Source organism: Oreochromis niloticus, linkage group LG11 (assembly GCF_001858045.2).
Source record: "Oreochromis niloticus isolate F11D_XX linkage group LG11, O_niloticus_UMD_NMBU, whole genome shotgun sequence".
Taxonomy (NCBI): Eukaryota; Metazoa; Chordata; class Actinopteri; order Cichliformes; family Cichlidae; genus Oreochromis; species Oreochromis niloticus.
The window spans coordinates 23,002,327-23,017,908 of NC_031976.2; the positions used below are offsets into that span (position 1 = coordinate 23,002,327).

Consider the following 15,582-nt stretch of genomic DNA (forward strand, 5'->3'; position numbering starts at 1 on the left):
TCAGAGGTTTAGAGAGAGGTGATTAGATGAGTTGAGGGAAAGAGTAGAGAATGAACCGGCAGATGGGGAAGAAATGGGGGAAAAAACAAAAGAGGAAGGGAGAGACATAAGATAGATTCGTTATTATCAAGTGTGCATTGGTTTTGGGTGGTTTTGGGTGGAGGAAGGTATGATGCTACGATGTGATGGCTCATGGAAATATGGATATCCGGCACGGTTCGACTGATAAATTGATTAAGCAGCTGTCATATAAATAATAAACCTTTCAGTGTTGGAGTTGTTGTGTCTGAAATTGGCTTTACCTCACATGATTAACCAGAACGAGTTTAAGTATAGCATACCATTCCCATTTTTAAGGATCATTTGCAATAAAAGCGCCTGATGCATTTTATATATTTGTTTTGATGTTAAAGAGGACCTATTAGGCTCATTATTAACTCACTTTTTAATTCTTGGACTTTACTGGAGTAGCTTTAAATGACTCGGGATCAAAATAAAACTCTCTCATCTTACACTGTGCCTTGGTTTAGCCTCTATGTTCATCACATACAGCTTTACTTTGTCTCCCTTTAAATCCACCTTACCTGTGAGCCAGCTTTCTTTTGATTGGCTGCCCTTTGCAAACAAAAGGTTTGAACAGCAGGTGGTGGAGCTCATGTGCTCACAGCCAGAGCTGTGTGCCTGAGATAACCATATTAAGGATATCCGCATTCACTGACGTGTCTGAAGTGATCTGAAAGTGAGCGATTAGAGCAATGTGAAGCCTGAGCTTTTGGCCTGCTGGGATTACTTTCACACACGCTGACCTCATTATTTAAAACTTTAACCATATTCAATATTAGCATCCAGAACTGTAACAGTATATAAGCCCATTCAAGATAATTTATCTAAAGTTCAGGAGCAGGACCACACCCACAACAGTTCCTTTTCTAGCCTATTTGGCCCGTCATCACTTTTTCTCTGCTTGTAAGCTTCTCTCAAAGGTATCAGGGGAGCCACCGCCTCAGCGAGCCTGTGGCATAGCTCGTTGCTTCATTATTAACAAACATTTTTCATTCGCATCTGGGGCTTTAGTCCTTTCTAGTGAATAACAATCTATACGTTTATCTATAGACAAATAAACAAGGAAAACCACAATAGGCCCCTGTTTAAAAAGTAAAGAAAACACCCAAACGCCTCTGGGATGTTTGAGACATAGCTGCTCATCTTATTCAAATATTGAATATCTTAAATTAATAACTGTTCGTAAGGAAAACATTATCAGCCAAATCCTACTATTCAAAAGCCTGTAGTTAAAAGAGGGTCTTCATGAGCACGGATTATAAGCTCAGAGAAATGAAAAAGGGTTGTGGAGGTGACATTCGCGTGTTTAATGAGACTGTTAACATCACATGGAGGGGAGACGGCAGGAGACGTGTCTTGTCTGACAAAGGTGCATCATGGGATGGAGCAGGTTAATTGGGGTAAGGCGGCTGTGTGGCATGAATAATGAGAGGTTGGCTTGTTGACATGATAGCTTCTTCACACCTCTGCTAAGCTGCGCCGGGTAAACAGAAAACCCTTCTCTTTCTCTTTATTGCGTTTCGGAAAACTCAAAGCTGCTGAACATACATTTAATTTCCTGGTGCCATGCCACTACAAACTCATATCTGTTTAACAGCTCTGCTCCATATTTCCACGTGACTAACATATGATGACACGTCCTGTAAATCCCTGGCTGCCTGATTCTCTCTGATGGTAGCACATGAAGATGGGATTCATGAATAAATTATAGGACAAATCAGTACCACAGCACACGGTATAGCAGCTGCACTTCATTACACTGTACTGCAGTACAATTCACTGCACTCAAATAAACTGCACTACACAAAACAGCTGGATGAAACCAAAAAACACTGCACTAAAAGAAAGCACTTCACTACACTAACTCTGTTCGACACGGCACTTTGCACAGTCAAAACATCCATACTAATACTTGCTTAGAACACCACAATTTCACAACCACTTAACATAAAAAAAACTACACTTCCCACTCACCTTTCCTTAGAGCAACAAGCTGTGTTTGTGTGTGTGTATGTGTGTGTATATATGCCTGTGTGTGTGTTGTTTTTGAAGCTGAATTTGTTCCGTCAATGACTCACGAGGAGTCATTGACGACTGATATCACAGCGTGGAGAGGAAGTGATACAGGGGAACCCATTTAGGGTACCATGCTGACTCCAGGGCCCGTCTGAGGACAGAGCCAGCATGGGGTCGTTTACCAGTTACAGCACAGACACACACCTGACACACCTGACAGAGAAGACTTAGCCAGAGCCCCGATGCCATAGGCGTTTGAGTTCCTCTTGAGCCGGGGCAGGATTGATGTGGTGTCTTCCATAGACAGCTAGAAGGAGAGAAGAGAGAGGAATGGAGGAGGGGGAGAAAAGTGTGGAGAAAAGGACAGCATGGATGGTGTGAGAGGCCACACAGAGACAGTGTGTCATGACAGTGTGTGTGTCAGAGGGGTGAGTGGAGAGGAGAAGTGATGGAGGTGCTGGGTTAATACAAGAGACAGAATTTGCATTTCCCAAATCTTGATTCAAGAGATATTCTACAAAATAAAAATCACATAAATCTAGGGTTTCTCACACCAGTATAATAAACCGCAAGACGGACTGTACGGCTCAGGAGGTGGGGGTGTCGTAAATCAAAACGCGCGAAAGCAACAAATAGATAGGGAGAGAAAAGTAGTAGATGAAGGAATGATGCCACAACACTTACATTGATTCCTTCCCATGAAAATTCTGAACGTCCATGCTGAGGAAGAGAAATAGGAGGAGAGGGGGATGGGGAAAGAAGGAGCGGGAAAGAGTAAGAGAGTGACAGGACAGAGAGGACATTGACATGCATCGGGGGTGGGGGAGGAGGAGGGGCGGAGGGGTTGATTGCACATCAGGCATGCGGAGGAAGAAATTAGGAGAAGGGAGAGGAAAATAAGACACACAGGATTTTCCAGGAACAAGGAAAGTGAAGAGCCAGAATGACAGGGAGAAGGGAGGGGATTAAACAGGGATCAGTTTATATTTGCTTAGTTGTGTATAGCAGACTGAATACGCTACGGATGAATGAATTTCCTCTTCGGTTACATGTGCTGCCAGAAACATTGAAAGCCAGCAGAAAACTGTGTGTGTTTGCGAGAGCGAGATATCAATAGTGTGTTGAACTGTATCTGATCCTGCACACAGACAGGGGACTGAGGCTAACAGGAGGAAGGGGACATTATGTGTTTATGTGTGCTTGTGGTGAAGGCAGACGCTGAGAACAAAGCGGATAAGCACTCTCTATCAGCTGGACTGACACTAACTGCACTGGGTACACTGGTGTGCTACTGGCTGAGCTGATATTTTGTCCCCTTTACTGTCAATGTACACAAGCTGCAGACAGACAGTCAAGACTGTCAGAAAGCTCCAGGTCTACTTTCTTCTGGATAAATGCAATGCAAGCTGCACTGGTGGCACAAGTTTGAAGATCCTTCACTTACTGGTCAGTGATGCTTTTACAGACAGCAGCTAGTTTGCATAAACCTGGGAACATGTAGCCTGGCACAAAGTCTCCCTAAAAGCACCTCTTAAACTCACTAATTAACATTTAAATGCTTAATTAGTCTTCAAATCCCTTTTTTCGTAGATTTGTGTCATTAGCTTATTTTTTCTGGTCAATCTGCAGACTCAACAGAGTTTCACCTGAGAAGAAATAGCCTGTAATTAGAAAAACAGCTGTGGCCCTTTTTTTGCACATTTATGCAGATTAAACAAACAACATATGATGTGAAACTTAGAGGTGCTGATAGGTGGAATTTTCAGTTTAGACTAGTTGTTTTTAGTTAACTACCTGCTGCCTGTAGCTTTGTGTTTCTTTTAAACCTCCACTTAATGAGGAATTAAAACTCGGGAAAGTCATTCCAGTCCGGCCCTTACACCGTCATGCTGTTTGCATGTTGATGGGAAGGATCCACCACATTTAGTCCTGTTCCAAACCAACTATCCTTAAGTAAAAGTAGAATAAAGAGTACCCTCAATACTGAGTCTGCACCCAAGCAGGCTTACTAATTACATGAGGTAAAGGTGCAGCACCAGTTTTGTGATGTGGAGAAAACTCCATGCACTTCCAAACATAATATGCTTGTTATTCTTTCAGTAATATGAACAATTAAAGTGACTTTTATGGAAATTTTAGTAAGTAAAATTTTGTACTTTTTTGCACGTTTTTGTAACTGCAGGTACGGGTCCCAGAGAAAACACTATACTATATATTTATCTTCTAGTAATGTCTCCTCATTATATTCTCAGCGTCTATTTTCACATACTGCAACACGTCAAAGTAGAAAAAAAGTAATAATACAATGTAAAATATGCTCAACTCGAAGTAAATAAACTTGAATTTGAATTTGTAGCTACATTAAAAATAACAGCGTAATGTTAAATAATTATAGAAATGAATGAAAGTTAAATGTAAACACAGTTCTTTTTTAGTCTTACTGACTGCTCTGCTAGTCACGTTTTAGTGCTTTATTCTATACACTTCAAGCACTTTATCGAAAAACTGCAAAACTTTGTTAATGATCTTCAGTGGTCAATAGAGTAAAATGTAAAGATTATGTAATTCAATTCTAGGTTAAGATAATATAATAATGAGAGTGTGATGAGCAGGGTAGTGTTCATAATCTCTTTCAGCTACATCTAGATGCTTTATGTTAATCAATGTCTGCCTCTTCCTCATGTAATTCTATTCTTTGCTCCCACTTCCTCCCTCACTCGCTCTTTGGTCGTCTCTGTCTCGCTCTCCATTCACAGGAGTGGGTGTGAGGAGAGAGCTGGGCTGCCTGGAGCAGCTTTCCCTATGTTCTTTTCCAATAGCCCTGACAACACTGATATATATGTATAGAAAGTGTGTGTGTGTGTGTGTGTGTGTGTGTGTGTGTGTGTGTGTGTGTGTGTGTGTCTGTCTTTTTTCCCCTCTCTGCAGAACCACGGGGGCATTCTGGGGCACGACGCATAAATAAATGATGCAATCAGTCCACAGTGCATTTGGTGGAAAAGTGAAGGTCTCTACACTTTAGTCCAAAATGGATCCTGCTCCTGTGTCCTTTCTCAGAGGCTTCAGTTTTAGAGCACGAGATCAGTAATGCAAGCGGGAGAGGAGAGGAGAGGAAGATGTACAGTAATAATGATGTGTAGGAAGTTGGAGAAAGAGAGGAGTGATGCCTCTGCCGTTCTGCTTTGAACCAGCACTGAGGAGTGACTCTGTCAGACAGCTATAACAAGCTTCAGACATCCTAGCAACAGCAATAAGCCAACCAAACCAGCGATTATTCAGTCATCCAGCCACACCACCCCATCTTGGCGAGGGAAGTGTAGCGGAAGCGACTGACATTGCCATGGCGTGATCTACTTCGCTAATCTACTAGCATAAGCACTGGCGCTATAGCTCATCGTGTGGCCATGTTGGTTCCTCAGGTGGAGTGGAAAACAGTTCACTGTCAGAGGAAGTCAACAACACGGATGAGCAGGAGGAATCACTGAAGACTTACTTGTTCCCCATCCTTTTGGACTGGCACGCCATCTGACGCTGAGAACGTGTTGAACAAGAGAGACAGAGAGGCACACAGAGAGAGGGAAAAGGGGGGAGAAGAGAAAGAAACATTAATATTTATTCTTAATTAAATTCAGTGACAAAACTGCTTCCACAAAATGCTCATGAAGACATGGTTAAAAACTTACAAGGGAGATATTTTTCTCTTTTGTGCCTTTATTCCTATAATATTTCTTCCAGTTGCTACATTAACAATTCATTTTTACACTTTCTTCTTTTTATAAAAATAGTAGTAATACCCACCTCCAAAAGAAAACCAATAACTCAGATGAAACCACAAGTTTCACGCCTGAATTATAATAAATACATACAGCAAATATATATAAGAAAAACAGTAAACACCCATGATGTGTGTCATCATGAGGGACTCAATACAACCCATTTATTAGCATCCATCATCAGTATTCTTAGAAAGGTTGGGTGTTATTGGGAAAGGCTGTAAGTTCTGAATTATTGCCTAAAACAAATAAATGAATAAGTTTACTATTTTCGGCATCACCCCAATGCCCCCAATTTAAAAATGCATGTATACTTTATAAATCAAATAAAGGTTTTGTACCTAAAAATACACAGCAATCTTTATCCACTAAGCACTTATTGGCAAATGTGTGAACAGATTTTAATGTCACATAAAAATCTGGACATTTCCCTGAATTCCTCTCAGCCTTTTCAATCTCAATGAATCTGGATAGATTTTCCTGGAAAATCCAATCACCTTTAAGTCTCTTCCTTTTCTGCTCCTCAGCACCAGCAGTGTGTAAAACTGGCGAGAATCACCTTAGAAATACAATCTGCTAATGTCAACAAATAGAGGCTCACTGCACAGCAGATTCAAACACACACACCACACAAAAAACAAACAAATAAAATCTAGTGACGCCACTTTTAGAAAGACAAACAAATGGCAATGAAAACAGTTTTATAAAAGCATTTATGTTAGTCAAACTATCACCTCTCACAATCAGACCTAACTATACAATGTTACTCACGCAGCACTGATGAGTGGCAGTCTAAATATTCTTTAATTACACCAGTGAGGAGAGTCAATAATTTTTATATATAAAAAATTATATAATCAAAAGTTTTAATGGCTGTTTGTAACCAAGAAATTGAATTGAGAACTGATTTAGGAATATATTTATAAATACATATATATTTATTTACCTATTCTATACTTTCTTTATGTTTGGTGATGTATTATGTTGATGATTAAAGGAAGGATATTAATAAATATCAAGGAGAATAACAGCACTGAGTCTATGCTGCCATTTCACTTGAATCTAACACAGCACGCTCCACTTATGTAGGCTAACTAACCTCATTAAGGCGTTAGCCCTTAATGAAGGACAACGCCTTAAATCTCTGTGCTGTGTCGGACACCATAACATTGAAATCTCGCAAAGAGATGTGACCAAGCCAGCTGTTCCCATTGGGGTGAATCACGGTTAGTAACATTTTCAATCCACATGGATATTCACGCATAAGACAAATAGTGCATTAAAAAAGGAAATATAAATAGTAAATATTAGCCCCATTAATGATACGAAGAGAAACAGAAAGCTTTTACAATAAAGGTGAAGGTGGCTCTTCACCTTTATTACCGGAAGTTAGTATGGCTGAGAAAAATACTGCCCAGCCACAACATATACTTATTTCTGAAACACAGGTTATCTTTTTGGTAGCATGTGCATGCCTGGATGTGTGTCATTAAGTCTGTAAACACAATATCTCAAAAAGCTTTGAACTAATCCTGATTAAACTTTGTAGGGGTGTAGAGTGAGGTCATGTTAACAATCCATTAAAATTTGGTTTACATCCACCGAGGTGTTCAAGGTCAACTTAATGATTTGTTGGTCATAAATAAACAAAAAGCCTCATAACTTAGAAACCATGGTTCTAACAAGTGTGGTGTGTGTTGTAAACATACAGAAAGTTCCTTATAAAGATTTAAACTATCATATCACATTTGACCTCTGACCTCTCCTTCAAGGTCAATAGATTGCGCTGAAGGTCAAAGTGATAACAATGCTCTATAGAGTTATTTAAAACTGTTTCTTACTGGCATATAGTCATATCACTTACTTTGGACCTCTGACCTCTTCTTCAAGGTCAAATAAGGTCAAACATTTTTAAAACTATGCTTAAAATTCTACCGCCTTTGTTAGTATTGACAGCATTTAGGAAATGAAACAGGTATATGTGGATTCTAAATATAACTTTATAGTTTTCATGTAAATATCATGTCACATTTGACCTGTGACCTCACTTTTACATTTCACAGCTGCCTTTCTTTCAAGCTGACTCCACAATGTGTTATATCTTTAAAGAGAGCATCAAGATAAAGAGAATGAGCTGCCTAGTTAGAAATATACATGTAATGAGCTTAAGTCATTCATGTACACTTATTTACAAATCACTACTATTACCCATCAACTACTCCTACATAATGTTTGTGTTATAAAAGTAAATAATGTCATGCAATCCTCGTGTGATTTTTACCGTACTACAAACTTCTTAAAGTCTGTTTAAAAAGATAAAGAAAACAAAATTAATATATAAAAAATACATTACAATTCCTTTAAAAGGAAATACTGCCCAGAGAGTGAGCTGCCATGGTGGAGTTTTCCGCTCTGAGTGCTTCTTATCTTACATATACACTCAGATTACAGTAACAATGTACCTTTATTAACTTATCAACATGACTTCAGTCAGTTCTGTTCATTGTTATGCATCATCACTGCTTTGCCTGGTATGTTAGCCCAGGCCTACATACCTAGCATTAGTGCAACCAACAGGATGCTGACTGCAGCTCCCTTAGTGGCCACAACAAGGGTTACTACACAACGACCTTAAAATGTAATTACCTTCATTCGGCACTCATGGCAACACATTCAATACATTCAATACAATACAATACAATTCCTTTTGTTAAAGCCTTTAAGTGTTCATGGTGAAGCAGACTGGAGTAAATAAAAGATTTTTCTCCCAAGTTTGACTCTTGGCTGAACTCTTTAAGCTGTCATTAAAATGTTGTTATTCTGCGTTTCAGACCTGGTCAGTCTACTTTGCCTCAATCAAGACCATTACCTCCTTGTTTAGCTGAGAGCTTCTATCAACCCCCTGCAGGTTTCACTTTCACACCACTAGAATGCAGACCAGTGCTGGAGAGCAACAGAGGAAATTTAATCAGTGATTGTATTTTGGTCAAATTCTGAAGTATACCAGAGAGGAAGCAATACCACTACATCAATCTGCAATCTTAACTTGCAGTTGACTGTACAGAAAAATGACATTTGAAAGCTGATTAATCTATTTCTGGTCATGCAGTCTCTAACATACTTTAACTGCATCTTGTTAAGTAAACTTTTGAACATTTACATAAGTAAGATTTCATATCGCAGACTTCTAATAGGCTACTTTGCTTCTATTGTGTCCCTATAAACCAAATAAATATTGACGCCTGCGTCACACTTAGCAATATACTGCTTAAAATGGCAGATCAAATACAAAGCTGTCCACCCTGCATATTGTAGGTGTAACTTGTGTGAAATACACCCTCTCTGTTGGATAAATGAATGTTATTATCCCTCCTCGTTCCTGGCTGTCCAAATCCTAATTAAAACATTGGTTTAATTAGAGAGTCGGTAGTGGTAATGGAGTTTAAACACGGCCTCAGTCTCTAGGTGCTCCTCTGTATCAGAGGGTCTGTGCTCTGTGTGTACAACTCTCAGAGGGGCTTACTCCTCTATCAGCACACTGCGAGTCTGCGTATGTGTCTGAGTTTGCGTGTTTGTGTGTTGCTGAGCCAGTCGCGGTTCTCACAGCTGCATTTGGCAATCATGAGCGATTCCTCGGGAGCTCTGAAAAAAAAACCAAACAAAAAAAAAAACCAGAGTTGTTGGCTCTCTAGATGTCCAGTGATGTCTGTGACCCACTGACCCAGTGATTCAGAAACATCAGCTCTGGTCTGTCTCTGTTGGGCTCTCAGATATTACCCTTCCCTCTGAACTCCATCCAGTCACATCAAATCATTGCAAGGGCAGTGGACAAGGGACAGGCTTCATTCCAGAAATTGGCCCTCTTTGCTCAGGCAGGAAGGGATGTCCATATTTCTCTTGTATACAGGAATCACAGTCATTTCAGTGGGAATTTTGGGTAAAGTATTGGCATATATCATAAGTCTGTAGGTTTTAATGCATTTAAAGTGTTTCTTCCAGGAGAGACTGTGTTTTATTGTCCTGTTTTCTTCGACCCAGTTTTCCTCAACCATCCTAAGTTATTTTTTTCTTTTGTTTCTCTTAATACCTCAGGACATCTGCACAGGAGATGTGTGACGTTACTGTATGTATAAATAGCTGCTTGGATAGATTACTGGATTAAATTCACCTAGGGGACATTGAAAGTGATGCTTCTAGTTTAGGTCTGAAGGTAAAATTACAAGGAGTTTGTTAACAGTTGTACCTCAGCCTGGACATGGTGATTAAGTAAACATTTTTTTAAATAAAACTTAACAATGTTTAAATGAAGAGTCAAACAAATACCAATATGGCGACTCATTAGCTAGACTGCTGGCTTGATGTGTAACCGGTGGTGATCCACACCACAATTTTAATTTCCTCCTGCCTGTCAGTCTTTACCAATGCATAAAAACACAGAGAATACATTTTGGCAAGTGTGATTTCTTTTTAGTTTTCCACACTGACTGTTTACCTGCATGCAAGCAAAGCGTGTTCAAACATGATTATCATCCAGTGTTTTTGCTGTTGACCAAACTACAGACTCTGTAAACGCTACATGATTGTACATATGCAGAAGATGTTTACAGACACTAATCAAATACTAAATAGGCTATTTATTTTTCTGCTGTCTTGACTGTGCGATTGTAAACATACAGGTATGGATCTGACTATAATTTTACTTTGATAATACTTTGTGTAGAATTTCATTTTGGTCGCTCGGCTGCAAAGACAGGAAGTTGAATCCTGCCATAATGACTAGAACTGATGAGTTAATATGACATAAACTGTGGATGAATGACAGACACAGGGATGAACCCTTTCCTAGTGACACATGTGAGCCACATAAAACATTTCCACTGATGATCACAGCATCTAAATCTTCTGATTATGTTTAAATTGAACTAACAGCATACATAATAATGCACATTTATCTTTCAATTTACTCATGGAATACAGCAGAAACATTATCGTAGATTAGCTGATGGTTCCGCCACAAACTGCAGAAATAAAGAGACCACTTTGTATCCAATTTCAGAGTGGACAGACGCATTAATATTCAAGCGATAAATTAACGATTAGACATGAACTCTGTGTGACCTCGGAAGGATTAATCATGAGTGTATGATTGTTGGCACTGAGGACTGAGGTGTGATGGGGTTATTTATTGGCTGATATCAGTTAGCTGGAGAGATGCCTCATTTTCTGCCTGGGTGGGAGAGAGTGTCCCAGATTTCTTCCCCATCTGGGTTAAAAATCTGCCCAGCAAACACAAACTACATAAACATACATTCACATTCACTTGAGTCTAGCCTCCAGCAACCTAGTGTATAGTACACTGCACAGTGACTCACACCATGCCACTCCCACTCTCCCTCACTTTAGCTTTTACAGTCTCTCTCCCTTGCATCCCTCAGCCTCATTTGGCCAATTAGCAGATTAGCAGTGACTGTCCCCACGCATGAATCACAATATGGCAAAAGAGTAGGTACAACCTACCACTGGGAAGACCTCCAGCCTTTACACAGCAATGGACCAGAAACATTACATTAACTGTGTATACAGCTATAGTCGTATGCACAGTATATTTACTTTGCGATTACGTCAAAGAATATTTTGTGAAGTGAGGCATGAGAGTTTGTGTCTAAATCATGCCATTTTTAGTCAGTTACTCGTAGTTCACAGAAAATCTCTATAGATGATGGGTCAGTAGTCATTATCCAGCATCTCAGTAGTTTCTTTTTATCATGGCAGACACTGTATCTCTGCACTCGAGTAGGTGATGCTGTTGGGCTCTCAGCAGCACAGCGAGCGAATGTGTTATTCTGCAGGACGGATCCCTCCTTGAGGAAACAGCAACAACAACAGAGCACATGACCAGAGCTCTGAGCCAGCTTTTCTTCCCCTGGCACTCACCCTCCTCCACCGCACACACAGCAGTGCAGCGCTCTGGATACCCCCAGCTTAGCTCAGCCGAGGAAAAGGAGCAAGTAGCGGTAAGGGAGGAAGGGCAGAGAGACTGAAGAGGGAGGGAACAAAAAGGGAGTAACGCGACTGTGTGTAACGAACAACTAAAGATCTGCAGTGGCCGCACTGTCAACTCCAGCTCTGGCTGTAGTGGGTTGACGGCTCCCGCTGAAGTGGGAATCGTTTGAGCGTCATCTGTCTTTTTTACCCCCAGTGCCCTGCAGCAATAACAGCGAGGATCCAGGGGGTTTGGTGCTTGTTTACCGTGACAGCTGCAGTAAGGCTGGTTGCCACGATGGGGTACCGGCTTGGATGGCAGCCCTCTTGCAGCGATATGTGCAGATGCTGGGTTATTGAGCGTCAGAGTTCAGCAAGAACACAGCTGAGGACCAGAGCCCAGATGGCTGGGAGAGATGGCAGAAAACTGAGCTAACTGTGTCTCAGGACATGATCCAGTCACATGCAGACACCCTGACATACACATACTGACACTATAACACAGCACGAGACGACCATTAACCTGGTGAAATGGCATTTCTAAGTTTTGTGCCCTCTTCCTGACACGCCTCATTAATCTGTCTTTGCACGAATGTGGCTGCTATCCCGAGCAGGTCTCCATCACTGATACGGGGTGAATAACTTCCAGCAGTCACCTGTGCAGTGTGGTAACTAAAAGCCTTTGGCAGATGTACCTGAAGCCCATCATTGTGACTCTAATAAACACCCTAATAGCCTGTTAAATATATAATGAACATTTAGACCTGAAAAGGAGGAAATGCCGTTATCCAGTTCTGTTTAGATAAATGGATGGAAACCTGTAGGAAGAGAGGAAATCATTTAAGTATGAGGCAGCTCGTGTACTTTGTATGCAGGAAATCTTTGTTTTCCTTGCTCTTTGATATTCAAAGGAGACTTCCCATCTGTGAGAACATGGCCTTTTTTATCAGCACTGAAGTGGTTAGTAGCTGCAGATAACACAGAGACAATCTGTGCCGGTCGCACACTAATGCCGAGCGCATCCACAAACGCACATATATTCATTCTTTCTCACACACAGCACACACACCCTCAGAGATCAAATTGTAGAGATGAATTTTCTCCTTCACGGCATTATATTTCAATTTCATAACTCACTCTGCGGCTGAGTCACATTGTTTACAGAATCGCCTGCCATCATGTGCCCACACACAGGCCTCTTACTTCTGATGTGCCACATACACACAAGCTCACATTTGCATGCACATACACAATATATAATGCTCTACCTATAATCATCCAGGTTTGTAACCTGGTATCGGTGACAAGGCAAATTATAATAGGGCACATCAGAGAAGTGACACAGAGGCACTCACACACACACACACACACACACACCTTCAGGTTAAGACCCTGTGTTATATCTGTTACATTAGAATCCTTGAACATAAGCATACTCTTTGAGCACACATACCATCACACACACACACACACACACACACACACACACACACACACACACACACACACACACACACACACACAATGGTCATCAGGTCTCACCGTGTCTCTGAGTACTACATCACTGAGTCATTCACCTTGAATATGCTCCTGAGCGCAAGGCTTTTCCATCCTGAACAGAAGCCAATCAATCAGACTCTACCTCTGCCAGATTTGCTAGTTTACAGGCAGACTGCGAACTGGCAAATCCGGGACATGGTGTCAGTTGTTGACTGAGAGTGTGTGTGTCTGTGTGTGTGTGTGTGTGTGTGTGTGTGTGTGTGTGTGTGTGTGTGTGTGTGTGTGTGTAAAGGCATGGTGTAGCGGGGGTGTTCGGTTTTAAATTTAATGGCAGGGAATCCCTCGCTGTAACGCAGCAGAAACAGAGCGATGGAAGAAAGTGCTGAAGTAATATTGGTGCACACGGCGCTTTCACACCCACACACAACAGTAAGACCGCTAAACCACAAGACAGAGGTAAACTGGGGGTCCATACACAAACACATGCAGTACCATGGAGGCACAAAGACACCAAAACTTACTACTGAAAACTGAATGGCCCGAGTGCCAACGTTCTACTTTTTTAAAAATATGTTACTGAATGTAAACATGATTTTCTACAATTAATTAGTTTTATTTAATAGGATGTTGATTAAAAATATAAAATTAAAGAACAAATCATTCTTCACATGCAATACTCTTTGCTACAAACACATTTCAGTCACCTCAGGCCCAGAAAAGCGTTGTGAATCGATGCCCAGCCTTAAGTAAGTAAACAACCACAACCACAAACACTCACTCACACTCATACTAGAACTGGCTCTTACTGCTTATTGAATCAGCAAATAGTGTGTCAGCTAACTGGTAGTGACGAGTCTAGATAAAGGGCTGCACAAACAGGTGAAAGTCATCACAATGTCCCACATTCATATCTATAATTTCACCACAGCAGGCTGAACTACAGCAGTTACAGTCACAAAGCACACATTGCCCTAAATTATAGTGATTAATGCTTCAAGGAGTTGCAGGTATAGTGCTGCCTGGTAAGTGGACACAGGAAAATGAGCTCAAGTGTAGCTTTTGCCACAGTTATTACTGATTAGATTATCTGCATTAAATCGAGAAATGTGATCGGCATCATGGGGCTGTGACAGTTTTAAACTGACACTGGCTTTTCTTGGGGTAGTTGCTCTTAAAGATGCAATTAAACTCTAATTTTGTCATAGATTGTGGTGCCTTTTGTCGCTGACGAGGTTAAGAAGAATGCGCATCTCCCATCTGCTGCATCTCAAGGCCTTTTACCCTCTGAAGCGGTGATGGATGGATGCAGACATTTTATCTGCTGTCTGTACATCTGTCTTCGCTTGACTCGGTAACAATCAGTAACACAAAACAACCACTAACATATACTGTAGCGAGCCTACTGTACTTGTATGCAATTAGGTTGATAAGGCTATAAGCCAAACTTTTGCCTGGCAAAATAACAAGAAAACAAATAAAATATTTACTCAGTCTTAAAAATCTGTAGTTTATTTTCGATGAGATCTTTCAGTTTAACCTGACACCCGACACCTTTAGAGTAAAGTAAGGGGCAAATAAAGCTTTTGGTTCACATTTCTAATATAAAAAATACAGAATCAATATAGAACTATTTCCTGAGGGATACTATGCAGTATACTATATCAAAGGCTGGGCACAGCCGTATCGTTTGTGAGAAGAATCGAACAATAGTACAAACTGATATCAGAGCCTGGCCACAGAGTGCACTCCCAGATATGATGGAGCTGGGAGAGATAGAAGGCAGACAGATACATCAGGGCTACTCCCGTGCAGAGACAGATCCAGTCCTTTTGCCTGCTGCTCCTCCTGTTGATCTCTGTTTGGCAGCGTGCACTGCAGTTGAGCTGGTCGATCAATAGCACACACTGAAGCCATTCTCACCCAGGATAAACACAACCACGCCTTTGGACGGGCAGCACTGCTCCTGATTCTGTTGCTTACAAGGAAATCAGACCGAGGCACACAAGCTGCTTGAAAATGCCCAGCCTTCCTTCTCTTAAGTACTGTTTGTTTACAAATTCGTGCTAGATTATAATGCACACAGCTTAAGATAACACTTGCAAACTGAAGGGAAATATTCCTTTTAGTGGATCTACTGCTCTGGGCTGCTGGTCTAAAAGCATATTCTCCTTTATCTCAGTCCTTTATCGCTTATCCCTGACTCGAAAACATAATTGCAATTACTAGAGCTCCCTTATTAAATTCCTAA

The 15,582-nt window shown here is 40.9% G+C and overlaps 1 protein-coding gene across 15 annotated transcripts in view; it reads right to left on the minus strand.

Annotated features, from left to right (window-relative positions):
* fam131bb (family with sequence similarity 131 member Bb) overlaps window positions 1–15,582 on the minus strand; it is a 54,326-nt gene that overhangs the window by 10,981 nt on the left and 27,763 nt on the right. For 7 of the 15 annotated variants that reach the window (XM_025911736.1, XM_013274621.3, XM_025911743.1 and 4 more), the window contains 3 exons: window positions 5,573–5,610; window positions 2,764–2,799; window positions 2,284–2,386 (listed from right to left, as the gene is read on the minus strand). In XM_025911736.1, the coding sequence (XP_025767521.1) occupies window positions 2,284–2,386; window positions 2,764–2,799; window positions 5,573–5,610 (177 nt within the window). The remainder of the gene's footprint in view (window positions 1–2,283; window positions 2,387–2,763; window positions 2,800–5,572; window positions 5,611–15,582) is intronic. The other 8 variants (XM_025911744.1, XM_025911742.1, XM_025911739.1 and 5 more) reach the window with 4 other exon arrangements.